Source organism: Sphaerodactylus townsendi, linkage group LG15, assembly GCF_021028975.2.
Source record: "Sphaerodactylus townsendi isolate TG3544 linkage group LG15, MPM_Stown_v2.3, whole genome shotgun sequence".
NCBI lineage: Eukaryota > Metazoa > Chordata > Lepidosauria > Squamata > Sphaerodactylidae > Sphaerodactylus > Sphaerodactylus townsendi.
The window spans coordinates 39,683,259-39,711,022 of NC_059439.1; the positions used below are offsets into that span (position 1 = coordinate 39,683,259).

At 56.3% G+C, this 27,764-nt stretch overlaps 3 protein-coding genes across 4 annotated transcripts; 2 read left to right on the top strand and 1 right to left on the bottom strand.

Annotated features, from left to right (window-relative positions):
* Window positions 1–2,315: 2,315 nt before the first annotated feature.
* Window positions 2,316–3,469, bottom strand: MBLAC1 (metallo-beta-lactamase domain containing 1). Its single transcript, XM_048517835.1, has one exon. The coding sequence runs from the start codon at window positions 3,079–3,081 to the stop codon at window positions 2,332–2,334; it is 750 nt and encodes a 249-aa protein (XP_048373792.1). The 5' UTR covers window positions 3,082–3,469; the 3' UTR covers window positions 2,316–2,331.
* Window positions 3,470–3,532: 63 nt separating this feature from the next.
* TAF6 (TATA-box binding protein associated factor 6) lies at window positions 3,533–10,407 on the top strand. Of its 2 annotated transcripts, none has more exons than XM_048517834.1 (14): window positions 3,533–3,668; window positions 3,937–4,023; window positions 4,308–4,461; window positions 5,267–5,323; window positions 5,520–5,639; window positions 6,078–6,220; window positions 6,638–6,715; window positions 7,270–7,371; window positions 7,457–7,639; window positions 8,631–8,705; window positions 8,799–8,924; window positions 9,223–9,396; window positions 9,488–9,694; window positions 9,796–10,407. In XM_048517834.1, the coding sequence occupies exons 1-14, from the start codon at window positions 3,645–3,647 to the stop codon at window positions 10,174–10,176; spliced, it is 1,911 nt and encodes a 636-aa protein (XP_048373791.1). In that variant the 5' UTR covers window positions 3,533–3,644; the 3' UTR covers window positions 10,177–10,407. The 2 variants fall into 2 exon arrangements, with proteins under 2 accessions (XP_048373791.1, XP_048373790.1); XM_048517833.1 differs by having other exon boundaries at window positions 3,645–3,800.
* A 10,260-nt stretch (window positions 10,408–20,667) lies between these two features.
* PILRB (paired immunoglobin like type 2 receptor beta) lies at window positions 20,668–27,557 on the top strand. The gene is made up of 8 exons (XM_048516854.1): window positions 20,668–20,741; window positions 21,652–21,788; window positions 23,079–23,174; window positions 24,059–24,457; window positions 24,737–24,877; window positions 26,665–26,692; window positions 26,943–26,992; window positions 27,092–27,557. Exons 1-8 carry the CDS (start codon window positions 20,668–20,670, stop codon window positions 27,256–27,258), a joined length of 1,092 nt encoding a protein of 363 aa, XP_048372811.1. The 3' UTR covers window positions 27,259–27,557.
* Window positions 27,558–27,764: the final 207 nt, after the last annotated feature.

Below are 27,764 nucleotides of genomic sequence, written 5' to 3' on the forward strand. Positions count from 1 at the left end.
CCCACCCCCACCACCCCCTCTTTGAAAAAACAGGTTTCTTTGTAGGGCTCGGTCCCTACCCCGCTGAATATCCCCATTACTCTCCTCTGGCCCTGCGTGGCCTGCAGTTTCCAGGGTCCTCCCTCCTCCCTTTTTTGAAAACCGGGATAACATTCACCCTCCGCAATTCACGTGGCATGTCTCCCGCTCTGCAAGAGGTCTGGAAGATAATGGGCGAGGCCTCTGCAAGCGTTCTAGAAATCTGACCCGTGGAATTTGCACTCATCCAATGCCGGCAGGTACTTCTAAGCTACTTCCTTGTCCATGTCAACCAGCAGCCAGGATGCTGTGCCTTGCCTGCTACCATCTCTGGATGAACGTGTTCTCTTCTTCGGGGAGAAAAACTTAGGTAAAATAGGCATTGGCCAATTACGCAGGGAATGCTTACCTCGGGACTCTTCTCTGTGCAGTGGGCTTACAGAGGGCTCTCCTCATGTTTCTCTGTTTATCCAAGAAGAGGCAGCACAGTGCCTGACCTGCAGCTGCTTGGTGAAGTCTTGACAGGCTACTCTTTCCTGGTTTTCTTAACTCTGCCACTCCTAAAGGCACAGATCTCATCACACTCAGCAGTCCCAATAATAGAGCTGATATTCCCTCCCTCTCCCTTTCCTTCCACACACACTCTCTCTCTCTCTGCCACTGCAAGAGAGAGGCTTGCTTTTAAAAAGTGGCTTGTCAGAAATATTTTAAAAAGACCTTCCAATCATTGGAAAGGGCAGAACCTGTGTAGGGGAGGTGGGCTAGAGCCGGAAAGAGATCCTGCGTGTTGTTCCTTTGCAAAAGCCAACTCTATTATTTCGATATATTTATAACTTAATATGAGCATTTAGAAGAGCGGGAAAGAGCTGACAACAGGGAGGAGGGCAAGGGGGAAGCATGCAAAGCAGCGCGAGGGAATGGGGCGGCTGTGGGTGAAGAGGTCCAGGGCAAATCTGTCTGCTCTGGCTGTGAAGCAAAATTAAACTTGTGCTAGAAGTGGTCTTCCTTGCTGCGGGGAGAACAGAAAGTGAAACCGGGGCTGAAGGAAATATGTCCATACAAGAAATCTTGCAGCAAGTGTACAGCAGATGCCTTGTGAGTAATCAGCCATTGGATCTTTCTGCTTTCTCGGTCTCCGTTTTCATCCAACAGTGGACCTATTGCTTTTTTAACCTTGTTTTTGTTGCTCACACATCTGAAAAAACGTTTCGTGTTGTGTGAGGCTCACTGGCTGCCCTCAATTCACTGTGAACTTTGGCCTCTCCAGTGGCTGGCCTCTCTGATACCCTAGCAACCGGCTGATATTCTTCTTTAGAGGCATGTCCTTCCCTCCACTTCTTCAGCATTTCATTTTTCCTCCTTAGCTCATCTTGCAGTTCTCTGTTCATCCACATTTGCCTTCTTGGCCCCCCCCCCCCCCCATGTTTCCTCTCTCTTGTGGGAGAGAACCTGCGCTTCCCCTGCTCCTGTGCCTTCCAGCAGTCTTGCCCCTCGGATGATTATCATCAAGCCTCTGAGTTTGCCCTACTGAAATCTAATATATGTGCCTGCCTACGAACTTCCTTGATCTTCCGCTGCAAAAGGAATTCTGGGAAGACATCAGCCTTGCTGAGAAAAGCCCGCTTACACCCCAGGACCAACTGCACGCACCAGCAAAAAGGGCACATTTTGTCTCTCTAAGTCTGACAGACACCCAGAAACCCCCAAGCAGCACCCTGATTCTGTAAATCCAGGTGTCCCCAATGTGACACCCATGGGTGCCATGGAGAAACTCCTTTTCTGATGTCCGTCAAGTGGTTTTTCAAAACGGGTGGGGCTTTTGATTGACCCCTGAAGCTCTGACTGCCAATACTGACTAAGTTGCTTCCACAACACACTGTGTGGCTGCCGCACGCAAGAACATCTTTTCAAACACTACGTCGGTTTTAAAAGGCATTCTGTCCAACAGAGTTTCCACATGAAATGTTTTGTGGTGGTTGGCTCTGCCTCTGGCAACATGTTATATTAGGATTGAAGGCTGTTTTAATGTACACCAATACTGAATGTACGGTGTTTGTTTATTATTTATCTGATGTTTGTTTGTTGTGAACCACCCTGAGCCCTTCGGGGGAGGGCGGTATATAAGTTGAATAATAATAAAATAAAATAAATGCTGTGGTTGCGCCCACCTCCCTGTGCCCAAATTCCAAAGGTGCCCGAGGCTTCAGAAGTTTGGGGACCCCAACTGTCATTCATTAAGACCCCTTCCCTAGAAAGACCAAAAGGCTCTCTGCCACAAAAACCATCAGGCGTGCTCCTTAGAGTTACACTCTTTTAATGGCTCTTTGGCTCTCCGGGGCACAGAGGGAGCCTGCAGGCCTCACCCATGCATTCCTGAGGTCCGGGATGCCCTGGGCCCTCCCGCAATACCCGGAATGGTGCCCCGTGCCCAGGCACGATGATGTCAGCAATGCGCAGCGCATATGCCCTGCTGGCCTCTTGCCGCACTGGGTCTTGGCTCAGTGGCTGCCATTGCCCTTCATCACTCTCGCACTCAAAAAGGTCTCCGGCCACCAAGACGTGGCCCATGCTGGTGCCCCACACCATCAGACTGACATCGTGCCCTGCGTGGCCAGGAGTGGGCAGCACTTCCAAGTGCCCGGCGTGCAGCGGGTGGGGAAGGCCCTGGCGCAGTCCGTTGGGGAGGTAGAGGCCATCGGGCCGGCTGAGGTCGGTGCCCACGATCAGATCCGCCCCTGGGAAGAGATTGAGGTTGCCCACGTGGTCCGAGTGGCCGTGGGTGCACACCACGTGCCGGATGTCCCCGGGGGACACTCCCTGCCCCGCCAGCCCCGCCAGCAGGCGCTCTCGGCCCCACGGGCCCCCCGTGTCCACCAGGGTCAGCTGCGGCCCCAAAACCAGAGAGACGGTCCCGTCCGCTCGAGTGCTGCCGTCCGGGAGCTCTGTGGCGTAGCCCTCCTGCAAGACCACCACGGAGTAGGGGGAGCCGGCCACGAGCGACACAGGGAGGGGGGACGTCCGCACCTTGACGCCGGGGTCTGCGGGGGCCAGCTGGAGCGCCATGCGGACGGGCAGGGAGCCGACGGACTCGGCCAGCGGCGGCGGGGGGGTCCCAGAAGGGGGCAGGCAGGCGAAAGGGCCCCCCCCCCCCCACGGGAGGCGCAGCAGGGGCCGGGCGCAGGTCCAGGGGCGGCGCCGGACGCCTGCAAGGGAGCGAGGGAGGGGCGAGCGAGCAGACCCCGCCCCCTCTGCTCTCACCCCCGCCCCCTCCAGCGGCTGCGGGAAGGTCCACGCATGCGCAGGACAGACAGAGGCCCCGTCGACGGCTGGGCTGACTCGAGGCCGCTCTAGGCGCTGCTCTCGGCTGCTGTTCCTCCGCGACGGGTCCTGGCAGGGGAGGAGAGCGGGCCAGTGCGCGCACGCGCAGATTGGCTCTTCGGGAGGGGGGGGCGTCTCCTGCCAGGACCTGGCGGCGGGAGTCGGTCTGCCTGCAGTGCTTGGATCGGGAGCGCGGCCGCCGACAGGGCGCCCCGAATCGCCGGCCTCCCTCGCGGGGCTGTTGTGAGCAGGGCGACGGGAAGGGCGCGTGGAGGGGCTGCGCGCGAGCCTCGTGCCCCCGCGGCCCGATGGCGGAGGAGAAGAAGCCGAAGGTGAGCCACACGCAGCTGCCCACCGAGTCCATGAAGGCCATGGCCGAGTCGCTGGGCGTGGGGCAGGTGCCGGAGGAGACCTGCCAGCTGCTGGCCGACGAAGTCAGCTACCGCATCAAGGAGATCGCCCAGGTGGGCACCGGCGGCGGGGGCCTCGGGGCGGGCGGGGCTCCAGCAGGGCACGCCCCCAACCCACCTCCCCACCTGCGTGCACGCGAAGGGGCGGCGGCGGCCTCTTGACCCTGCGGCTGTCCCGCCCTCTCCCCAGGACGCCTTGAAGTTCATGAGGATGGGGAAGCGCCGGCACCTGACCACGGGCGACATCGACTTCGCCCTCAAGCTGAAGAACGTGGAGGTGAGTGGGGGCGGCAGAGCCCACCTTCCCCGAGGCCCCCTCCCCCCGCTGCTCCCCGGGGGTTGCGTTCTCTGACCTGGATAGCCCACCCCCAGCAGCTCCCCAGGGCGGGGAGACCCCCGAGGACCTCCAGGGCTGCCCCGCAGAAGCAAGCAGCGGCCAGCCTGGAAACTGCCACTTGGTGGCACCAGGTGGAAGTGGCGCTCTTGTGACAGACAGGTGCCGCCTTTCGGGGTCCAGGGCCAGCCAGGTGACTCTCCGGCTGTGCTCTGTCTCTGCTGCAGCCGCTCTATGGGTTCCATGCCCAGGAGTTCATCCCATTCCGTTATGCCAGCGGTGGGGGGCGCGAACTCTACTTCTACGAAGAGAAGGAGGTGGACCTGAGTGACATCATCAACACACCCCTCCCTCGGGTCCCTCTGGATGTCTGCTTGAAGGGTGAGGCGAAGGGTGGAGACCGTGGGCTCAGAAGAAGCATTGGGGCGGCTGGGCCACATGCCTCTCACCTCCTGGGCCCCTCCTGCACCCCACCCCCTCCTCCAGCCAAGGAGGGCCTGCAGGGGCCAGAGAGGCAGAAAAGGGCGCCTTGAGCTGCTTCCACGGGCTCTCTGGCACCCCTCAAGGGAAGCTGGTCTGAGAGTGGGGAGGGGGCAGGGACAGGCACCAGCCGGGTGAGTCAGGGCCCCTGCCTGGAGCTCCTTCCGCCTGCTGGGCGGACCAGTGGGAGCTGCCATGGGGTTACTGCAGACCTGTTCACTGCTCAGCTTTTCCACCCTTGAGATTTCTACAAAGCTCTTACTGCAGTTGGGGGGAGGGGCTTCTAGGGCCAGGGGGTTCCTACACATTGCCCCGAGACCCCTCCCCACAAAGCCTTGGAAGCACTCAAGGAAGCATAAGGGATCCTGTTCCTGCATGGCCGGGGGTTGGACTTGGTGGCCCTTGTGGTCTCTTCCGACTCTTTGATTCTGTGCTTGCATCAGAAAGTGGCCGATCAGTATCCAGAATAAACAAATAAAGCCAGGCAGGGAAGTGTGTTTTGCAACCAGGGGGTGCAAAAGTAGTTGGGGTTTAAATTTAGGGCATGTGTAGTTGCTGAAAACTCAAGAGTTTAAAAGCCAAAGATGGTCTTTACTTTTGCAAGTATATTTTCCAATGTCTTTGTGTCGGGCTGAAGACGAGGAAGTCGCAGTATCTCAGTTGGGGTTCTCAGTTCTTTGTCTGAGGCTGCTTTCTTTCTGAACAGCACACTGGTTGAGTATTGAAGGAGTTCAGCCAGCCATCCCGGAAAACCCACCCCCAGGTGAGTGGAAAACCCTGCCACGTATTTTGAAAACATTGCTTCGGTACTCCTTCTGCAAAGAACCAAAAAAGCGGCCTCGACCCCACCAGATGCACATCAGCAAGTGCTGTGGCCGGCCAGGACACCCCCTCTGCTGCCCCCCCTGCCCCCCCCCCCGCTTCTGCCTCTTCTTCCTCTTCTTCTTCCTCCCCTGCAGCTCCCAAGGAACAGCAGAAAGCAGAGGCCACAGAGCCTCTGAAAGCCACCAAGCCGGGCCAGGAGGAAGACGGGGCCCTGAAGGGCAAAGGGCAGAACGCCACGCCTCCTGACGGCAAAGGTGCGGTCCCCCACGGCACTGTGGGGTTGGGGAGGGGCAGTGCAAAACGCGATGGCCCAGTTCTCCCCCCCAAGGGCCATGCTGGAGTGGTGTGAAGAGCATCCTCTGGCTCCGCCTTGCAGCGAGCTGGCTCCGCCCCCAGTTGGAGACTGCAAAGATTTATTGGGGGAGTTGAGCTTTGTAGGAGGAGTGGCAGGAAGCCAGCTGTGCCGAGCCCGTCTGCTGGCATCTGCTGTGGGCCTTTGCCACCCGTGCGTCGGGCCTCCAAGACCACTGTGGCATTCTCCCTCCAGAATGTTCAAGACCCCCCCCCTTTTTTTTATTTTTGCTTTCCCGCGGGGCTGCGTGCTGGCAGGGCAGCACGCCCTGGACTGAAGGCTCACCCCTCTCGGAAGGGGAGCTCAACAGCGTTCTCCTCTGCCCCCCCCCCTCCTGCAGGCAAGGAGAAGAAAGGGCCTCTCTTGGAGGGGGCCCCCCTGAAGCTGAAGCCCCGGAGCATCCACGAGCTGTCGGTGGAGCAGCAGCTGTACTACAAGGAGATCACCGAGGCCTGTGTCGGTTCCTGCGAGGCCAAGCGAGCGGTGAGCAGCCCCCGCCTCCTCCCCCCCTTGGCCCAGCTCAGCTGGCTCTGTGTCTCCCACTCGTGCCCCTCCGCCCGGGTTTTCTGCCCCGCTGTCCGCATGCCGGTTGCTGGGCATGAACCGTTCTTTGCAAGAAGACCCGGACAGTTGGGCCTGGGCTGGTGGGGCCTCTTTAGCCCGACTGAGCAAGTCTCCCCGGAGTTCTCCTGGAAAGGACGGCCAGCTGTGCGGTTTTGCCCAGGTGTGCTGCTTGGTGCTTGCTGCAGCTGCCCTCTCCGCCTTACCCCCCACCCCCGGTCCTGTGGGGGCTGCTCTGAGGAAAGCTAGTTCCGCTTCCTGTGCTAAGGCTGGAATCCCCCTCCCCCCCGTGTGCCCCTGCGACCCTCTGCTCTTTCTGACCCTCTCCTATCTCCTCAGGAAGCGCTCCAGAGCATCGCTACCGACCCAGGCCTGTACCAGATGCTGCCTCGGTTCAGCACCTTTATCTCTGAAGGGGTGAGAGGGAGTGGGGGGGCGGGGGGTTGCCCTTTTGAATCTTTAATTGTATTAGATTTTACTAGGCTGCCCCTCCCCCTCCAGGCTCGGGGAGGCGTGCAGACCCTGGCGTGACTCCTCAGAGCCCCTGCAAAGTTGGCTCTGTGCCCCCGGAGCTCTGCTGCAATAGGGGATGGGGGTATCTGTGGGAAGCCTGGCTCCTGTGGCTCTCCTGAGGATCTGTGGCTGCTGGCCCTCTCTCTGAGGCGGTGGAGTCCTGCCACGGCCCTCACGGGGGGCAGCTTTCTTGACTCCAGGGGTTTAAAGTCCCCAGCGTGGTTGACAGCAGCGCACTTTAATCTGGAGCCGCAGGTCTGTTTTCCTGCCTCCTCCACATGAAGCCTGCTGGGTGGGCTTGAGCCAGTCACAGTTCTCTCTGAACTCTCTCAGCCCCACCTGCCTTACAAGGTGCCCGTCGGGGAGGGGAGGGGTGTTGCTTTGAGACTCCTTTCGGGAGGGAAAAGTGGGGTATAAAAACCCACCTCTCTTCTTTCCTTCTCCCGCCCTTCGCCCAGGTCCGTGTCAACGTGGTGCAGAATAACTTGGCCCTTCTCATCTACCTCATGCGGATGGTGAAGGCCCTCATGGACAACCCCACCCTCTACTTGGAGAAATATGTGAGCGGCCACCTGCCCGGGGGCGGGGGAGGGGGCCTTGGCCGGCAGCTGCAGCAGCATTCACGCTCTTTTTCCCCGGCTGCAGCTGCACGAGCTGATCCCGGCCGTGATGACCTGTGTCGTGAGCCGGCAACTCTGCCTGCGCCCCGATGTCGACAACCACTGGGCCTTGCGGGATTTTGCCGCTCGCCTCATCGCCCAGATCTGCAAGAACTTCAGCACCACCACCAACAACATCCAGTCTCGAATCACCAAAACCTTCACCAAGGTGACTGGGGGTGGGGTGTCCAGCCCTGGAAGCCCCTCCCTCCTCACGCAACTTCTCAGGGAACAGCCCCCCTCAGACTGGTAGGGCCTATTCTGCCTGGACCCTCCAAAGTGTCCGGCCACCTGCGGCCACTTAAGGGCTCCGCTGGGCACGTGCCACCCACCTGGCCTCCCCCCCTCCACTCAACCACTGAACCCACCAAGCTTTTGTAGAAGCTGCCCACAGGGGGAGGGGGCTCCCAGGTTCCCTGCTGTGTCCATACCTCCCGCTACCCAGCGTATGGTTACCATAGGAACAGTTTACTGTCCTGAGAGGCTGCTGGCAGGAGTAGCCGCGTGCCAACTGACTGCCCCACCCCTTCTCCCCAGGACTTATTTTAAAATCTCCAAAATAGTGGGGATCAGTGTGGTGGTGCAGAGAGCCACTGCTAGCACGAGAGGTTACGAACCATTTATTAAACAGAAAACGTCCACAGGCAGTATACGCTGCCCAGCAAAACATTATCCGGGCACACTCCCATCCAGCCCCTCCAAACCTGACGACAACCACCGTAGGCTATCTGTCCATGCACGGTGCTCTCACCCACTGAGTGACTATGAATTAGATCTGCGTTCTGAGAAGTTTCTTACTTCAAACACTGTTAGTGCCTCAGTTGGAGAGTCGTGGGCTCAAGAGCCGGAGGACCTTAGAGGCTCAGCATCAGGCGTGGCAAAAGCCATTCGGGCACTCCAGAATCCCAAAGAGTAGCGGGGGAGGGGAACCTGGCCCCTCCCTCTGCATGAGTCGTGGCAGACGATCCCAGAGGCCAGCTGAGAAGGTTCCCGGGGCTCTACAGGGTTCCCACGACCCCAGCGCCTCGGCTCAGGCCGCCTGACCTGCAGAGCAGACCCCAGAGCCTTGGCTGCCTCAAACGAATTCTGGGGGAAGTCTTGGCTCCGTGTGGACCTTCACAGAGAAGGCCGCTCTCACTTCTTCCTTCTTCCCACACTAGAGCTGGGTGGATGAGAAGACGCCGTGGACCACGCGGTATGGCTCCATCGCCGGGCTGGCTGAACTGGGGCACGATGTGAGTAGCTGCTGGTGGCCCAGAGCATGGGGTGGGGGGAGGCCATGCAGGGGCCAGACATCCTCTGGTGCACCTTCTTCTCTCCACCACCAGGTGATCAAGACCTTGATCCTGCCGCGGCTGCAGGTGGAGGGAGAGCGGGTCCGTGCGATACTCGAGGGGCCGGTGGTGAGCAACATCGACAAGATCGGAGCTGACCACGTCCAGAGCCTCCTGCTGGTAACCAGGAAGGGGGGCCGGGGGCTGGGCACACTCCCCCGACTGCTTTCCCAAGCGCTGGCAGAGGCTGGGTGGGCAGAGGAGACGCCCTCCTAAGGCCACAGGGGAGAGGGAACTGCCCAAGGAGGGGAGGACTGGCGCGTTCCACTTCCACTCGTTCTTCCACTCGGCTGATGGTTGATTTCTGCCTCCTGGGTTGCAGGGGGAGGGGGGCAGTGGAGGAGAGGCTTGGGTCTGCGTTCCAGTCCTTGCAAGGGTGGCGTCTTCTGGCTCACCTGTTTTGTGTCCCCTTCTGCAGAAGCACTGTGCTCCCGTCCTGGCCAAGCTGCACCCGGCACCCGACAACCCGGAGGCCTACCGAGCCGAGTACGGGCCCCTGGGGACCCTCCTGTGCACCCATGTGGTCAAGGCGCGGGCCCAGGCGGCTCTGCAGGCGCAGCAGGTGAACCGGACCACCCTGACCATCACCCAGGTGAGGCGGAGGTCCCAGGGCTTTGGGGGAGGGGGAGGGACACAGTCGCTCTTTTCCTTCTGGACGTAACAACCCTTTTCTCTGCCTCCAGCCTCGCCCGACCCTGACGCTCTCCCAGGCCCCGCAGGGGACCGGCACCGCCTCCCGCACGCCCAGCATCCTCAAGGTGCCCAGTTCCATCACGCTGCCCATGCAGACCCTGGTCTCTGCCCGACCGGCCACGCCCACACAGCCTTCGCCCCCTCCCACCAAGTTCATCGTCATGTCTTCTGCCTCGGGAACCACCACCTCCCAGCAGGTAAACGGAGGATGGAGGGTTGTGGGCAGGAAATGGGGCAGGGGAGGGGGGTCCCACCTGGGGCTTTCTCTGTGACTTCCTCTTCCCCATCCACCCCCCAGGTGATCACGCTCAGTGGGACTCCGGCAGGCACTTCCACCTCCCCGGTCACCACCACCGTCCCCAGCACGCAGCCCTTGGTGAAGCTGGTTTCGGGCAGCCAGGCGGCCCCCAGCCCCCCCGTGTCGGGCAGCGTCCAGAAGTACATCGTGGTCTCCCTGCCGCCGGCTGCGGAGGGCAGCAGAGGGGCTAGTGGCCAGCTCTCGCCCTCTGCTTCTGCTCAGGCCAGCCTGGCCCTCTCCGCAGGCATCAAGCAGGAACGGAGCGACAGCCCCCAGCCCCCGGCCAGCGCCGGCCACACTGCCACCGCCACGGCCTTCCTGACCAAGGCCAACGGAGGAGCCCTGGGCGTGGTGCCTGAGCCCCCCCAGCCTCCCCTGTAGGAGCAGTGCTGGGTGGGTGGGACAGTGGGTGGCACGGGGCCAGCCCCTTCGGTTTGGGCCTGGAAACTGGGGACAACCTGGCCAAGACCTTCCAGCGATGGGATGGCAGAGGGGGCTGCGATCATCGGTGGGGCATAAGAAGGGGGGGGCGTTTACCCCTTCCCTACCTTGGATGGGGACAGCAGTGTAAATAAATTCCCGTGTAAATAAACAGTCTTTGGTTTGGATCGATCAGCCTGGTGTGGTTTGTTCCTGGCTCCCAAGACGGGTGGGAAACCCTTCCTGCCTCCCCCACCCCTTAGTTGGGTGAAGGGGGGGCAGGGAAAGGGGCTCTGTCGTGGGGGGGGGTCACCTGAGAAGGAACAGATCTTAAAGGCAGGATCTCCTGGCAGAGGCCGTGAGTGGGAGGGCCAGCAAAGAGACGGGGGGGGGGGTCTCTGCCCTCCCTGCCACCCCCAATTCTGCAGGCGGAGTGAACTTTGGAACATTTACTTTTTTTCTGGAGAGGAGGAGGAGACGACGGCTTCACCTGGAAGGATAAGGGGGCGGCGGTTGGGGGGTGTCCAGGTGAGTGTCTGCGGGGGAAGTGTTGTCGCCCTCTCCTGAGTGCTACCGCTGCCAGGCCGGTCTGTCCTTGGTAGCATGGCCAGGGGCCGCCCGGCGGGCGTCGTAGATTACCTGGCCCAGTGGCGGCCACCGCAGCCCGGAGCAGCAGATCAGGAGGCGGGCAGGCCGTGGTGGCGGCGGCGGGGGAGGGCTGGGGGCGGCGGCCAGAGACAGCCAGGCGCTGGAGTGCTCGGAGCTGCGGGGCGCTGGCCGTGGCAAGGGCTTCCGTGGGCGGGCGGCACTGCGGGCGTTCTGTGGGGGTCTCTCTGCTGAGGGAGGGAGGAGGAAGAGGTAAGAGAGTCTGAGCTGAGGAAGACATGGGTGGGCTCCTCCTGGTTCGCCTGGCTGCTTCATATGGGCCAGACTCTGGTGTGGGGAGCCCCCAGTGCCCCCGACTCACCCTGGGGTGCGTGGCAGTGGGGAGCTCTTCTGCGTGATCCCTGCGGAGGCCGGCGGAGCTGCAGGAGGAGAGCAGGGTCGGGTTGGTGGCCGTGGCATAGAGAGACGTGGGGCCCAAGGGAAGAGGGGTCCAGAAGATTGTTCCGTTCCTCTCTCCGAGGGCCCAGGCTCCCCCTCCCCCCCACAGTGGTGTGTCCTCAGAACAACTCTGCGACATAGAGCAAGCTGTCTGGTCTAAGGGCCCCCTTCCTTCCTTCCTTCCTTCCTTCCTTCCTTCCTTCCTTCCTTCCTTCCTTCCTTCCTTCCTTCCTTCCTTCCTTCCTTCCTTCCTTCCTTCCTTCCTTCCTTCCTTCCTTCCTTCCTTCCTTCCTTCCTTCCTTCCTTCCTTCCTTCCTTCCTTCCTTCCTTCCTTCCTTCCTTCCTTCCTTCCTTCCTTCCTTCCTTCCTTCCTTCCTTCCTTCCTGCTGGTGAGCCCTCCTGCCCATCACGGCGAGAGGGCTGGAGAAGCAGCTGTGGAGCCAGGCGTGGTTGGCAGCGCCCAACAGGCCAAATCTAACCCCAGTGGCTCCAGGCAGGGTAAGGAAGGGCAGCAGGCCTTTCAGGGGGGGATCTCCCCACACTCTCACCTGAGAGATCAGGTTGGCGGCCACACATAGCAGGACCATCCCGGCCAGGATCCGGAGTGCCCAGTCCCCCGCCTCTTGGCAGGTGCCCTCCTGCACTGGCATGGCTGCCCAGACGCCCGCGGGTGGCAGCCCAAGAGAGGAGGCAACAGGGAAGCCATTGTGAGGGGGCCGTGAGGTCACAAAGGAAGCCAGCGTGGTGCTGGGGGTGGTCTTGGGATCTCCAGCTCTTTAAGGGACCACCACACACCAGCAGCAGGGGGGCCTTGGGAGCGGGGGCCCCTCGCCAGGGCAAGACAAGGCAGGTCCCTGGGTCCTTCTGGGTTCTGGAGGTGCACCAGCCTGGCACAGGAGGCCCACGTGTGCTTCAGATGGCATCGGACTGGAGGTGGTGGTGCCAGATCTTCAAGGTGCTGTTAGTTCACATAACCTTAAGCCAATAAACGGACTCTGAAGTATTGATCAGTAGCATTTATTGAAAAGGTATCGAAGCACCGTACTTGGCATTCACAGTCCCCTTTATCCCTCGTAGAGAGACCCCCCTTCCGTTTTCCCGAGACGCTGTGAAAAGCAGTCTTTGGAGCTAAGGCACCCCAAAGTCGGTGGCAGATGGCAAGAGAGAGCCACCTGGTTTCCTGCCCTTCGAGATTATGGATGTAACACAGTTCTCGTGGGACCAGGGTGTCAGGGGGAAGCCTAGTGGTCTACAAAGTGTGTGAAGCCATAAAGTAAAGATCAAGGAAAGAATGCACAGATGGCAGTGGATACATATAGTAGGCTGGTTACGTGTATCTTTGTAGCAGCATTAATGTGTTATTTTAAGCAGTTACATGGATCTGGGAATGTATCTCAATCACCTAGATAGTGTCCCCCTGACAGGTGGGCCCTGGGTTCGGGATGCTCAGGGTGGCCCTTCCATCCACCCATCCACCCAAGAGGCAGCTCTCCCAGAGGAGGCTTCCTTCAAAAAAGGCTCAGAAGTTTACCAAGTTGAGTCAAAGGTCGTTTCTCACCATGCTCCTCCCCACAACCTGACCTGGGTTTCCGCGTGCGTGAGTGCATGCGTGCGTGTTGCCCATTCCTTCCTCCTCTGTCATTGATCCCCCACAACTGGGCTTTCCTGGAAGCAGCTGGGAGTAAGCAGAGGACCCCTGGCAGGCCCCCCGGGAAAGTGCCCGGTCCCCAGAGGGCGCCGTCTGTCCCCCAGGGTTACGTATGTGGCCAAAAGAGCAGGGCCCGGGCATAAAGGGGGAGTTCTGGCTCAGCGGGAGAGTCCTTGGGGCCACCCAGTTTGTCTTGGGCGGGGAAGGGGGGCTACAGGGGAGGAGGGTGTCGAGCTGCTTCCTTCACCAGCCTCTCCGGGATGGAGCATTACTTGCCCAGTGTGCAGAAGACTGAGCCGGTGGAGGGTTCTCTGGGAAGTGCATTGTGGAAAACTTCAGCAGCCCCCCCCCCCCCCGCACACACACCTGGAACTCCTCAGGGCTCCTTCAGACTGGTCCAGATGAGGAGGGGGTGGCAGAGGGAGGCGCTGCTAAGGCTGCCTTGCTCTGGAGAACGGGCTCCCCCGTCAGGCAGGAGGCAGCACCAGCAATCTTGAAATATTAAAATTGAATTAATTATCATAATCACGCAGCTACTGATGGAGACTAACAGGTTTAAAGTGTCAACAGGCTCTAACAATGGGCCATAGTTTAACTAAAACAGCACCTCCATTTATAATTCAGATTTACCACACTAGGGGAGGAGAGGTGCGGGGGGGGCGGCTAGTGGGGACAAATATCAGGAGGCCAGAAAGTTGGAAGGAGAACGGGAGCTGCCTCAACCCAAGACCCAGCGGAACATCTCCCCCTCACAGGCCCAGTGGAACTGAATTGAGTCCAGGAGATAGATAGTTCCACCTGGCCAGAGTCAGGGGCCGAGAAAGCCCCTCCCTCTGGGTAAGGAGGACAGCTGAACATTCTTGGGGCCAGAGACGACTACAAGATTAATGCCAGCTGAGTGAAGCACCCTTCAGGGGCAATATGGGGCAATGCGTTTCCATAGATACGACAGTCCTAGACTCCTCGAGGTCTTAAAGGTTAACACCAGCACCTTGAACTTAACTCAGAATTCAACCGGTAACCAGTGCAATTGGTGAAGCACAAATCAAATATGTGATGTGAGCAGAATCCTGGTAAGAACTCTCACCGCTGCATTCTGGGCCAGTTGCAACTTCTGGAGTAGTCTCAAGGGTAGGCCCACGCAGAATGAGTTACAGTAATCCTGCCTGGAGGTGATGGTTGCATGGAGCACTGGAGCAAGGCCGGAGGAGGACAGGGAGCCAACTGCCTGGCCTTGCGGAGGTGGAAGAAAGTCACCTTGGCCACCTGTGCGGCCTGGGTCTCCGTGGGAAGGAGGACTCCAGAGACACACCCAGGCTTTTGCTAGAGGAGGCAGATGTTAACGCTGTTCTGTCTAATTTTGGCTGCTGGAAACCCCAAAGTCGAAAGATGCAGGCGAAACATTAGGAACAAGACCTACCAGACCATGGCCACACAGCCCGGAAAACCCACCACAACCAAAATTTAGAACTGTTCATAATTGAGCAATAAATTGGCTGTTTCCTCAGCCACACTTACAAGCCGTCTAGTTAAGAGTAATTCCTGTGCTAGTTCTGACACTTCTTCACACTCTGTGGCAGTGATGGTGAACCTTTTCGAGACCGAGTGCCCAAACTGCAACCCAAAATCCACTTATTTATTGCAAAGTGCCAACATGGCAATTTAATCTGAATACTGAGGTTTTAGTTTAGAAAAAATGGTTGGCTCCCAGGCGTGTGTTACTTGGGAGTAAGCTTGGTGGTAGTTGGTGGCTTTGCTTTGAAAGCCCACAAAATAGAAAACAGTGTGCCAAGCACAATGCAATAGAACCGAACAACTCAAAAATTCAAAATTGGCACACTGACCTGGATTTGTATGTAGACATCATTTACAAAAAATTCAAAGCAACATTTGCTCAAAGTTATTTTTCATTATTATTACACACATATAAATCCTCTTACACTAATGTTAACCTTATTCTAATATACTATAATAAGAAAATTAAAGTGCATAATATATATAAAGTGCCAGTGTCAATAAATCATATCAAAATACAATTTCATCATTTCGTGCAAGATATAATGACAAGGTCCATATGTGACTCTAAACTAATGAGTTCCCCAAAAAAATTTTCTTAGTATGTCCATATTTTTGTATGGTTTCAGAATGGAACTACACAATTATTCATCAGCTGTATTAGCAAACAGTCATGCACAAGTCCATATGAGACCACACTGTTCAATTCCAACAGAAATTTTATATCTCCATTGTTTTGTATGTTCCAAATTGAACTTCACAACAGAGCTGATATCTCCTGTGCCTTTGGGAGTCCATTCATAGATGGTACATGGAAAAAAATGAGAGAATCTTTGCATAATCAAGCTTTCACTCGATCTGAATGCGTTTTCGAAGGTATCTTCCTCAAGTATACCGATTCTCAATAGCTTGATTTCATCCTGAGATTTTACTACAATGCAAGGTTGTTGTTATTCCATACCTATGTTCGTGATTAATAATCAAATTTAACCCAAACTGTTAAACATACTTTACAACATTCTTCTACAGTGTCATCTTTTCCTAGAGATCATCTTATACAAGCAGGAAAAAAGCTCAGATATATACATCACCCATTAATCATCTGCACCTGTTCCCATATAGGTCTAGAGCAAAAGTTAAAGGGATCCCTCTTTCATTCATAAAAAAAAAGGTCCAGTCAATTTCCCTATTAAGACCTGTATGGTCTGATTGTAACGTGTATATCCACTTTGCCTCTTTCTGCAAAAAGTTAATCCGGCCTGATGTCCCTTATTTGTTGAAGGAATATGATAAAAGGGTACCAAGAAGGAAAAATCCTTCTCTGTGTGTTGTTTCTACTCCCCTTAAAGTGGCTAACCATAGAGAGCCTTCTTCTTTATTTAATCTGATGTTACTGAGCTTGTTCTAAGAGTCTGGTCCGGAGATTTCTCAATGTCATTCCCAGACGTACATGAGATTACAACTGCATGTTATCAAATAAACACATTGGTTAGTGTTACAGTTGGAAAAAAATATCTCGATGGGGCCATGTTCTTCCAGTGTTAGGATCTGTAATATTTTTAGTATTAAGTGATCTGTCACACATGGAACAATGGCCACATTTAAAGTGGCCACGTAAGATAGGTGTTATTTGATAAGGTTTTCTTATGTCCGATCTTATCAATGTCTGGCGTAGATTGCCCGTGTGTCTATATCCAATTATTGGTGGCAGTCTGCATCCAGGTATGTCTGCCACAATAAGCCAATATTTATTTATGATGGATCTGATCTGGCTAGCCTGTGTTGTGTAATCTAATGCCCATGTGATTCGTTTATTATCCATCCTGGGCTTATATTGTAATAAGCCCTCTCTGGGTACCTGTCTTATTCTGTCCAAAGATCTATTTATTACATTTTTGGGGTATCCTTTTTCAGAGAACTGGTTGACTATTCTCTCAGCCTCTTTTTTAAAATGGTAGGGGTCTGTGGAATTTCTTTTAGCTCTAACCAATTGGCTATATGGAAGATTATATGCAACTTATATATAGACTGTTGTACGCTATTTAGTTTATTGAAATTTACTATGTATTGTTAGAAATAGTTTTTATGGTTATCGCTGTTTTTAAATGTTTATTTTATATTGTTTCCCCTATGTTGTACACCGCCCAGAGCCCCCCGGGGATGGGGCGGTATAAAAGTTCAAGAAATAAATAAATAAATAAATAAATTATCCCGCAAATGCTTAGGATGGTGGGAAGAATAGCGTAGCACTGTGTTTCTCTCTGTATTTTTATGAAAAGGGGCAAAACATATTTGATTGTTTTGCCCAAAGTAGATGGTGGTGTCCAAGTAATCTATACTATGAGTGTTACTAGTACCTGTGAATTTAATGGACCCGTGTATCTCATTAAACCATTCAAGGAATAGCTGTAGATCAAATTGCGGCGTCATAATCAAAAGAAGGTCATCAATGTACCTGCAATAATGAAGGATATTGGAATGAAAGGGATTAGAATTCTGATTCATGATGTAATTCTCTTCAAACTCCTCCATGTCCTACTGGAAATTGGCAGCACTTGGTGCCAGGGGGGACCCCATACTGAGCCCCATTTTTTGGATATAGAAAGTGTCCTCAAATCTAAAGTAATTGTTCTCCAAAATAATTTCAATGATGTTAATTAAGAAATGAGTTGGGGGGAATAATTCAGTTCTATTCTCCAATATTCTGAGGAGAGTAGATCTCATCTCCTCATGTGGTATGTTTGTGTAAAGTGAAGTGATATCTAAGGTCACTAATAGTGCATCTTTTTGAAAAAAATTTCCTTCAAGTTTATTAATTAGATGTGTTGTGTCCTTAATGTAGGATTTCATCTTTTTTACGAAGGGTTGAAGGAAGCTATCTATATATATTGCTAGTGGCTCCAATATAGAATTGGTGGTCGAAACAATGGGTCTGCCAGGAGGTGGTCTTTCCGGTTTATGGATTTTTGGCACTACTTGAGTGCTGCTACTTTGCTTTGAAGCAACCGTGAAACTCTTCCAATGGGTGAATCACGACCCTAGGAGGGTTTACTCAAAAGCAAGCCCCATTGCCAGCAACCAAGCTTACTCCCAGGTAAAGGATCGTGCTTTAGTTCTTCGCATGAAAATTAGTGGAGTTTAACAGTGCTTAACAGGGTTACCTACACTGCTTCCCCAAAACTAGGTCTTAGGTTTAATGCTAATAATAGAGCCCAGCAGCCCAGACCAGCCTAGATGTGGGGGGGAGGGCAACTCTGTTTGCGTGTGCCCACAGAGAGGGCTCTGAGTGCCACCCCTGGCACCCGAGCCATAGGTTCGCCACCACTGCTCTGTGAGAACACCGAGACTAATCATGCTGGCCAAGTGGTTCAAATAATGACCTCAAGACTGTGATCCAAGGAGGTGGCTTGTGGGGGGATGGGGGGCTGACCTTGGCGGCTGGGAGGGGGATTGCACAGAGCAGGCACTCAGAATTCCTTGGGGAGACAATATGCTTTCTGCCCTCTTAGTTGACTCTGATCACATAACAGGTCCTCTTGGTTAGCAGGTAGGTGCAAGGGAAATTGTGTCTTGCTGTTGGATTATGGGAAACATGGACTTGTGCTGGGAGCCCCCATATTTCAGTACCCGCACTAACTGTGTTCCTAAAAGGGTGGGTTGTCACTCCAGACGGGTTTGGAGACGGGTGGGTCAGTAGCTTTTAGATGCAGCTCCAAAGTTTCAATTAAGAGAAATAAAGGGGTGGGGGGGTTGGCCCAAATTTCCCAGCAGCTGTGCTGTCTGTGCACTGTGATCACTAGGTGTGTGCATACAGGTGTGGGCAGCCTGACCCTCTTACCTGAGGCCCTGTGCTTTAAAGGAGAAACTGGTGGCAGTGGGTTGCAGCAATCTGAATTCTTGGTTGAGCTTTTTCGTGCGGCACATTCCACAGCTGGTTCAAATCAGCAGGGCAGGTTTGGCCACTCCCCTGGATGCGACCCTAGTGGGTGAGCACTTATCCTGCACAGGCACTCAGGCCTCCTGGGCTCACCGCTGCCGCCCTCGACTGAAGCCTTTGGGCGGGCAGTCGGTTCTCGGCGAACAGCTTGGCAGGAACTGGGTAAGCCCTTTCTGGCCCCACTGGCATGGGGTAGGGGTACAGGATGTTCTCAGACATGGCCCCCGAGAGCCCTTTCTGCCAGAGAGAAGCAAAGCCACACAGCCCGCAGCAGGGCAGAGGGCAGCCTGCAACCCCCAGGGAGCGTCGCTAGACCGAGAGTGCTTGGCTTGCATCCTGGGAAGGAGGGCAAACGCAGGGCACTGGATCCCAGGGCCATGTAGTCTGTGGAGCAAAAGTAAAACCTTCCCAAATCTTGTTCCAATGTCAGGGTTTGTGTTTGCAGAAAGTGAAGCTGTCATCTAAGGAGATCTAGAGCAGCCGGCCTCCACTCCTGCCTGGGGAGGGTGGGGGGTCTGCAGGCAATGCTGCGAGGGGGGAGATGTTGTGGAAGAGGGGAGAAGCCCCACAGAGGGTGGTTCTGAAGCAGGCATCTCCCTGCCGCTCTTCCTCTCCCCACAGATCTCAAGTCAGCAAGTGAGGGGGCCAGGCATGGGGGTCACAATGCAGGATGACAGGGGATTCTGGGAAGTCCTGTGTGTGCCTCTGCACGCTCACACGGGGGCAAACGCGAGGCATCTTTCTTGGCTCTGGGGCCGTTTTGGGTTGTCCCAGCATTGGCTGGTTCTCAGTGGCTGACAGTCAACGCCTCACAAAGACCATCTCCCCCACCCACAGATTTCCAGGTCTAGGAAGGCCTGGAAAGCCGATTTATTCACGGGGGCAACCGCTTTGGCACACATGGTTGTGTCTTTAACCGTCTAGTTTAAAGCGTGAGTTTAAAGTTTTTATTCTACTGTTGGCTGCTGTCTTTGCAGTAGCCGCTCCTTCCGTCAAAGGCAGGAGAATGCCGACTGGGTAGCACAAATCACGTTCCACAGTGCAGAAGCAAAGGAAAATGGTTTGGTGGTCGCCCAGTTGGACCCTGACTGGATCTTCTGTCACCCACAAAGGGGACTTTGCAAGGGAGTTTGGGGGAGCTACATGTCCTTCAATCAATAGGTAAGGGGCAGAGCCCAAGTCTGGTGGGATTCTTCTTTTCAAACGTAGAATTCAGTTCTTTACAAGCCTGTCTCTGCTCTGCTGAAGTTTCTCACTTGATGAGCCAACCGTGGGACACCGAGTCCTCCCCAGTTTGGTCTGGGGCAGGGCAGACAGAATCTCTCCCCATGGGCCCCCCACGCTAGCACTTGACACCTTGCAGGTTCTTTGGAGAACTCCAGCTTTAAAAGGACTCTGTGGTGGCGATTCAGCCCAGTTGCTGCGTGACCTGGAGATGATCCGTTCAGGCGCTGCCCCTCTGTGTGCAATGGGGATGGGGGGGAAATAGGGTGTTTTGCCAGAGTTGCCCCTTCCTGTGTGCATCAAGATGGGCCTTTCCCATCGAACCCCGCCAGCGAGCAGGCCAGGCTTGGCTCACTTCCTTCCTCCGGAGGGGCCGTGGCTGGCTCTTGAGAGGAGACTTCCCCCTGCCTGGCCAGGGCCCCATTGCTCAATCTGCCACATAGGCAAGCAGCCTCCTTCTTGGGCTGGGGATCTCCCCCACTGGCCCGGCCCTTCCCTTCCTAGTGGCTTCCAGAAACCCGCGGAGCCTGCATCCCTGAGGTCATGTGGCTGGCCCTAATCCTGGCGCTGTGGCTCCTGCAGGGAGGTAGGTGGGGAGGGGCCCTTGGGGAAGGGCCCGGGGGTCCCGTGCCTCAGCATTCCCCACCCCTGGAGTCCGACAGTCCTTCTCTCCAAGGGGCGGCTGCCATCGCCCCCTCCCAACCGAGCAGGCAGTCTTGGATGCAGAGATGGGGCAAGATCAGGCCACCCCTGGGTTTGGAAAAGCACCCGCCTTCCCGACTGCCTGGCTAGCCTCACGAGGTCTGCTTGAGATCCAGGGAGCCACGCAGGGAAGGCAAAGTGGACGTCTCGCCCAAAGGAGGTGGAGCAGGAGCGGATGGCAGGAGGAGAGGGCGAGGCGCCTTCAGACGCGCGCAGGAGGGAATCCCGCCACTGCAGCCACTGCAGGGTGCAGCCAGCCAGGCAGTGCAGCTTTTGGGGAGCAAAGGGGTGGGGAAAGGGCACCCCAGGAGGTCGGGAACAGCTGAGAAAGAAAGACGGACTGACAGGAAATGCCTGCTTGGCCCCAGTGCTCATTGTAGGGATGTGGCTCCCGTGCCAGGCGCTGCTTCCAGAAAGTGGCTCGGGAAAAGGCAAGCACCGGTGCTCACCGCTGAGGTTCTGGGGCTGGCGGACAAGTTACAAACGAGTCAGTTGCCCACTCCGGATGGGGCCAAGCATAAAGAGCCATAAAAACAGGCCCCCGGCTGCTCAAACCAGCTCCTTTCCCGAGGCCTAGAAGGTGGCAAATCACACACCTGGGTTTGACAAAGGATCTGGCGGGAATTACATGGTATCTGTTGCAGGCCAACTGCTAGAAACTGTGAGCAGAGGCAAGAGAGCCCCGGGCCACACTGGGGAGGAATCTGCTAGGCCCTCTGATTGGCTATCTGTGATTGGGGACCGCCCATTGGCAGTCCTCACTTCTGCACTGACTGGTGGGAGGAAAATTAATTGTAAAAATCACCATCTCTGCAGCGTCATTTTAGGAATCACCAGCAACTCCCTGGTTCTGCCCGCAGGTGACAGGAGATCAGCTCCCTTTGAGAAAATGGCCAGCCCCTCTGGAGGACACGCTCTATGGCTTTGTACCCTCCTGACGCCCCTCCCCTCCCCAAAACCCACCCTCCCCCAACCTCAGGTATTTCCCACCTTGGACTTGGCCACCCTGCTTCCTGTTCTGTGCCCGCCCCCCCCCCCCCCCCGGTAATTTCTCCCAGCGGATTGCCTCTACAGGAGGCCAGTTAGGAAATAAATGTTTGAAATGAATAGCATGAATAGATAATCCTCTCAAAGAACTTAAAACGGCTGGTGTGGCAGGAGCTGCCAAGCGGATTCTTCCTCATCACAGCTGGAGCCCCACCCCCATTGGCCACAGAAGTGGCTGCAGGAAGTGGGGGGGGGGGCAGTTGTCAGGCAGTGCCCATTCCACTCAAGGCAGCTAACAACAACAGAAGGAACAACACGCAGTTAAAACGGAAGCAAATCATCCACAACCAGTGACCTTCCTTCATGTGCCTTCTGAAAGGAAACCACACCTCGCCCCCTCTTCCCCCACCCCCCTCAAAAAAGCCCAGGGCCCAACGGTTGCTCCACAGACCCTCCGCAGGCAGGGCAGCCCCCAGGGAAGGCTGTCTGACGATGATGAGCACAACTGGTGCGCAGGTAAGACAACCTGCAGAGATGTGGTTTGAGAACAGAGCAAAAACATTTCAACGGTTTCATTGGTTCTTAAAGCTACCTGCAGTTGGGGGTGAGGCAGCCAAGTCTGCAACATAGTCCAAATTATTTAGGACAGCAGGAAGGAAGCAGCGAGGATCATGCGGAGCTCCAGGAGGCTCCCTCCAACCCAGGGGGACGGCGGGGGACAGTCGTCTAGCAATGGAGGTCCAATTTCAAGCAAAACATGTTGGGTGGAAGAATCCTCCCTTATAAACATTGGTGGGATCTGAACTGGGGGTAAGCCTGGTGAAGTTGCAGCTATTATCAGTACTACTACTTGAGGGCTGGGCAGTGCTGCTACTTGAGGGCTGGGCAGTGCTGCTACTTGAGGGCTGGGCAGTGCTGCTACTTGAGGGCTGGGCAGTGCTGCTACTTGAGGGCTGGGCAGTGCTGCTACTTGGGGGCAGGTAAGACAACCTGCAGAGATGTGGTTTGAGAACAGAGCAAAAACATCTACTTGGGGGCTGGGCAGTGCTGCTACTTGAGGGCTGGGCAGTGCTGCTACTTGAGGGCTGGGCAGTGCTGCTACTTGGGGGCTGGGCAGTGCTGCTACTTGAGGGCTTGGCAGTGCTGCTACTTGAGGGCTGGGCAGTGCTGCTACTTAAGGGCTGGGCAGTGCTGCTACTTGAGGGCTGGGCAGTGCTGCTACTTGAGGGCTGGGCAGTGCTGCTACTTGAGGGCTGGGCAGTGCTGCTACTTGAGGGCTTGGCAGTGCTGCTACTTGAGGGCTGGGCAGTGCTGCTACTTGAGGGCTTGGCATTTTCATGGAGCAATTCACTACAACCCCAAGAGCTCGTTCCCTGTCAGTCTTGGCCATTTCAGACCCCAAAAGCTTGGATTTGAAGTTGGAGGGGGGGTTGTTGTTGTTGCTGTTGTTGTGTTTATCAGCCTGTGCTGAACTGCATGTGGCCCACGTGTCACCCACTCACCCGAGAGAAATCCTCCTGGAGCACTTTACAATCTGCCTTGTTTTCACTGCTCTGCATTACTTTTATCATCTGCAAACTTGGCCACGGCGTGGCTCACCACCAAGTCCAGAGCATTTCTGAGCAAACTGAACAGGGTTTGTCCTATCCCTGAACGGTCTGTTGTCATAATAGATGTGTGTGCAGAGAGATTATGGGGTGAGGACTATTTAGCTTCTTCAGACCAGTTTTGTGAAAAGGTTGGAAAGTCCTAGAGAAATGATCGGACATGTTAGCAAGAACAACGTCTCAACAACTTTCCCAACAGAGAACCTGGTCCCATTTGGAGCAAAGTCCTTGGAGCAGACGGCACAACCGGCCAAGAGCAGCTGGCCCTTGAAGGAATGCGAAAGAACCAAGTCAGGTAATCCACTCTGTTGGGCAAGGACCCCCTCTGGTGTGCAAGCAGTGCAGGGGGTGGAGCTGGTGCTAGAGTAGCCTGTGGACTTCCTCCGCTCCAAACTGTCTTGCAGAGTTGCATCTCCCAGGGTCCAGACTGCACGGCAAGTGCTCTCAAGTCCCAGGCAACCCCAGCCTACACCCACCCATCAGGGGGCGGTACCCCAATGATATCCCTGTGACTGGCAGATACGTGTGCAGCCATTCACCACCCTCCCAACTGGCCATTGCTTCCAGATGCCATGCCCCCCTCCCAAGAGGAAAGATCTGCTGACAAGCCCCTCCCCCCCATGGAGGCCTGCAGGGCTGTCGGCCCTGTTTTGGGAAATACCTGAAGATTTGGGGAATGGAACCGGGGGGAGGGGGGTTGGGGCAGGGGAGGGATCTCGATGGGGTATGCCACAGAGCTTACCCTCCACAGCATCCATTTTCTCAGTTGTCATTCTGGAAGATCTCCAGGCCCGAGAGGGTGGCATGAGTGGCTGGCGTCAGTCCACTATGGGAGCCCACGGGCAGCTGTTCTTGGCACTGTGGCACCAGCATAATAAAGCCTAGTCGGCGGTTCGATCATCCCCCCCCCCCCCCGGTTAAGAGATAACTCCTTCTGCCACAGGGTCCATTCCAAGAGCCAATCCTTTCTGGTCTGGACTTCCACACTCCAGCTTGTCAGTGAAGAGGCTCAAAAGGTGCAGAGACCATGAGCAGTCCCACCTTGGGACCTTCAACCAGAGGTTGCAGAACCTGTGGACAGCTGACTGATTTGCCTCTGTGAAACCCCCTCCCCTTTCCGAGCGCTCCCTGTAGGGCGGGGAGGGGGAACGTTCCTGACTGCTCTCTGTGCTTGCGCAGATGTCGGTCGCCCGTCTACTTCCTTCGCAGACGGCTGCGTCTGTCCAGAGGAATTCCAAATCTGCCAGCCTCTCCAGCTCTCCGCCAGGGTGAATGGGTCCGTCACCCTGCCCTGCAGCTTCACCCACAAGCAGAACGGGGATGCTGCGCAGGTCCACTGGCGCCTGGGAGGTTTTCATTCCAAACGCTTCTTCTTCAACTGCTGCACGACGAGTCGGCTACACACCGACCCTGATTTCGAGGGACGGGTCTCCCTGGCCAAGGAGGAGGGGCGGCAGCACACGGCCTCCATCCGCATCACTGACCTCAGGGAGTCCGACTCTGGCCTCTATTTCTGCCGTGTCTCTGTGGGGGAAGCGGAATGGCAAACCATCAATGGGACCAACCTTACAGTCACAGGTAAGTCTCCGCCCCTCTGCCAGCCTCAGCTGGGAGTCTCCCTGCCCCAGGACGGCTGGATGGAAGGAAGGAGGCCTGCGGGAGGAGAGGGGGCGACGTGGGCAGGGCAGGGCTCAGGCACCCCCCACAGAAACCTGCTTTGTGCTTCTGCACCTGCAAAGCCTGCCGGGGATCCCCCCCCCCCCCCCCGAGGGATTCCAACTTGAGCACCTCCCAGGAAAGACGCCCGTGGCCCCAGAACGAAGGCCCTCCCTCCCTCCCTCCCTTTCTCCCCACCAGCACGCCCACAGGGACCGGAGGGAAGGAACAACACACGGCTGCCCCTGAGCGTCCTCGTTGGCGTGCCGACTGGGGCCGTCCTGCTCGTAGCTGCCATTGCTGTCGGCCTGCTGGCAACGCTGCTCCTTGCCCGGAAAAAAGGTAACAGCCAGGTGGCTGCTGATCATGGCACAAGGGGGTGCCAAGTCTCCCAACAGAGATGCCTTGTGGATCCCACCCCTCACCCCCAGTGAGGCTCCACTCTGTTTAGCACGCTGTGCCACTGAGGGGCCAACAGGTGGGCCAGAGGGCAAAGAAGCTGGCCACAGAGGCTGAGGCCACGGTGGGTGTGGACTTTGGAACAAAAGACTCCTGAGTTAACTTAGCAGTCCTGGGATAGGGGAGGGTCCCTCCTAGGGATGAGGGCATGGAGCAGAGAGGAGAAATACATGGGCCACTCTCTCGATGGAAGTGTGCAGCGGGCTCCCATGAGGATTGGTATTGGGGTCAGAGCTATTTAATGTGCTCATACATGACCAGGAGTTGGGGGTGAGGTGAGCACTTTGCAAGCAGCACAAAAATCACTCAGGATGGTGAAAACCAAGGCAGATTGTGAAGAGCTGCAGGAGGAGGTCGGGCGACGGGGCACGGAGGGGGCAAGGGAAGTTCTGCACGGGAAAGTGTGAAAGGCGACACAGGTTCAAACAGAAAACCCCAAGATATTGCTGGAGCCTGAATTGGCAGAGGGGGAGGGAGGGAGATCTCGGGGTTGCAGTGGAAATAACTCCTAGCCAAAGGACCCGGTGCCCGAGGCCACCGCAGCCATTTTATAGAAGAATCTGACCATGTAAAAATATTCCCAAGACCCCCGGCCACTACAGTGCAGCAGGCCCAGGTGAGCTCCCCCTGCTAGCTCTTCCAGCACATCAAAAGGCACCAGAGTGGGGGCAGGGGGAGGGCACTTGCATGGCAGGCCTGACCAGAATTGGGCCCTCATGGCCAAATCCTTCTGTCAAACGGGGCTGGCGGCCAAGGGGTGGGTGGGGCTGCGGCCACAGGAATGTCTAGTCTGACTCTCAGTGGACGACAGTGGTAGAAAAGGCAAACTCCCAGCCCGGGATTGAAAACGCCGCATCCAGCCAGGTGCTGCCCCTGCAGAGGTCTGTGGTGCGGCCTCATTTGGAACCCCGTTTGTGGTTTTCGATGCTGAATCCCAAAAAAGGCCGCCTCAGAGTTGGGGAAAGGGCTGAAGGGAGCCCCTCCTGATGAGGAAAGGCTGGAGAGGGAGTTAAGGGGGAAATGGCTCAGGGGAAACCTAGTAGAGGATTTGAACATTATGCCTGGTGGGGAGAGAGCTTTGTCAGACTTTCACTTGGAGGGGGGGCACCCCCTGGCATTGTGAGGAAAAGGGTTCAGAACAGAGAAAAGGAAACACTTCTTTGGAATGACAGGATCCTAGATCATATAGTAAACAAACTCCCTCCCTCTTCAACATGACCTCCCTTCGAGTATTGAAACACAGCTATCGTCTTGCCCCTTAATCTTCTCTACTCCAGGCTAATCATACCCAGCAGCGGCTCCCCAAGACTCTCCTTATAGGGCATGGATTCCAGATGTTGCCCTTCTCCTGGCCCATTCCAGCTGCTCAGTATACTCGATTCAGCTGTGAAACTAACTGCCCAGTGAACACAGCGAGGGCCACAATGGCAGATGGCTTTAAAAGGGTTCCTGGCAGAGAGGTGGCCCATCAACCTGTGCAGGCAAAGGCTAAATCTTCTCGACCACAGGGCTAGAAGGAGGCAGCCTTCACTCCCTGGTGTCCTGCATATTGGGGGGGGGGTGTTTGCCACACTGTGTAAGACAGGATGCGGGACTTACTCAACCACTGCTCTGTTCCAGCAGACTCTGAGGTCCTGTTCTTATCTCCCCACCCCCACCCCCATATCCAGGTCACTGTCAAAAGAGAACTCAGACCAGGTGAGTTGGTTGGATGGTGGCCGGGTCGTCCCCTGCAGGATGCCGTGTGCCAGCCCTGCACCACCTATGGCTTCCACGCCCTGCCTGCCACTGTGGATCAGAGAACGGGCACAGGTCACACTTGGGCAAAAGCCCAGCTTGAGGAGGGAGGGAAAGGGTTGCCATGGCTGGTCCCCCCCCCCTGCTGCCCCATGGGGGAGGGGGTGCTGTTGCAGATGCTGCCCTTGCAAGCTCAGAGTTTCTTTTGCAGAGGACAGGAGGAGGAGAAAGAGGCCGGATGCCATGAACTCCCCTGCAGAGGTGAGGGGTTTTCGGGGGGGCGGGTCTGGCTGCCCCAGAGGACCTGAGGGCGGGGTGCTGTAGCCCCCACCCTTCCTCATGGTGCTTTTTCTATTGTAGGAACCGGCATCCCCCCTCCAGAGGAGCCTGCCTCCCAACCTCCCGCCATCCCCCCCGGGCTGCTTTATGCCACTTTGACACTGTCTGATGCCCCTCCCAAACAGGGCCGCTTCCAAAGGGGTGGGCGAGCGGCGGAAGAGACGACCTACGCAACCGTCCAGCGCTGAGGGAGCGGCCATAGTGCGCGGGGGGTGCTCCTCGGCCCTCTCCAGACCTCCCCCCAACTCGAGCTGGTGGGTGACCCCCAGTGGCGGCTGACAGAGGCTCCAGTGGCTGACAGTGGCTCCAGGCCAGAGGCGGTCTGTTGTGACGCCTGGAAAAAACTGCACGTGAGCGCAGAGGCGTTCCTCCCATTGGGCAAAGTAGGCAGTTGCCCAGGGCGCCCCCAGGGGGATTTTTTGTACTTTCAGAGTTTTTCCATTTTTGGCCTGTAGAGGGCTCAGTTTTTAGGCTAGCAACACCAACATTTCAGAGATTTTTCGGAAGACTCTCCTGATGATACCACCCAGGTTTGATGAGGTTTGGTTTCGGGAGTCCAAAGTTTTGGACTCCCAAAGGGGGTGCCCCATCCCCCATGATTTCCAATGGGAGCTAATAGGAGATGGGTGCTACACCTTTGAGGGCCCATAACTTTGTACCCCCTGAACCAAACTTCACCAAACCTGGGAGGTAT

What these genes read in the sequence shown, in the direction of transcription:
- MBLAC1 (XM_048517835.1), bottom strand. Translation starts at nt 3,081, where the DNA reads ATGGCGCTCCAGCTGGCCCCCGCAGACCCCGGCGTCAAGGTGCGGACG.
- TAF6 (XM_048517833.1), top strand. Translation starts at nt 3,645, where the DNA reads ATGGCGGAGGAGAAGAAGCCGAAGGTGAGCCACACGCAGCTGCCCACC. An exon ending in TCACCAAAACCTTCACCAAG is followed by an intron (nt 7,640 to 8,630) that starts GTGACTGGGGGT and finishes TTCCCACACTAG; the next exon opens with AGCTGGGTGGATGAGAAGAC. An exon ending in CCACCCTGACCATCACCCAG is followed by an intron (nt 9,397 to 9,487) that starts GTGAGGCGGAGG and finishes CTCTGCCTCCAG; the next exon opens with CCTCGCCCGACCCTGACGCT.
- PILRB (XM_048516854.1), top strand. Translation starts at nt 20,668, where the DNA reads ATGTGGCTCCCGTGCCAGGCGCTGCTTCCAGAAAGTGGCTCGGGAAAA. An exon ending in CACCGGTGCTCACCGCTGAG is followed by an intron (nt 20,742 to 21,651) that starts GTTCTGGGGCTG and finishes GCCTTCTGAAAG; the next exon opens with GAAACCACACCTCGCCCCCT. An exon ending in CCATGAACTCCCCTGCAGAG is followed by an intron (nt 26,993 to 27,091) that starts GTGAGGGGTTTT and finishes TTTCTATTGTAG; the next exon opens with GAACCGGCATCCCCCCTCCA.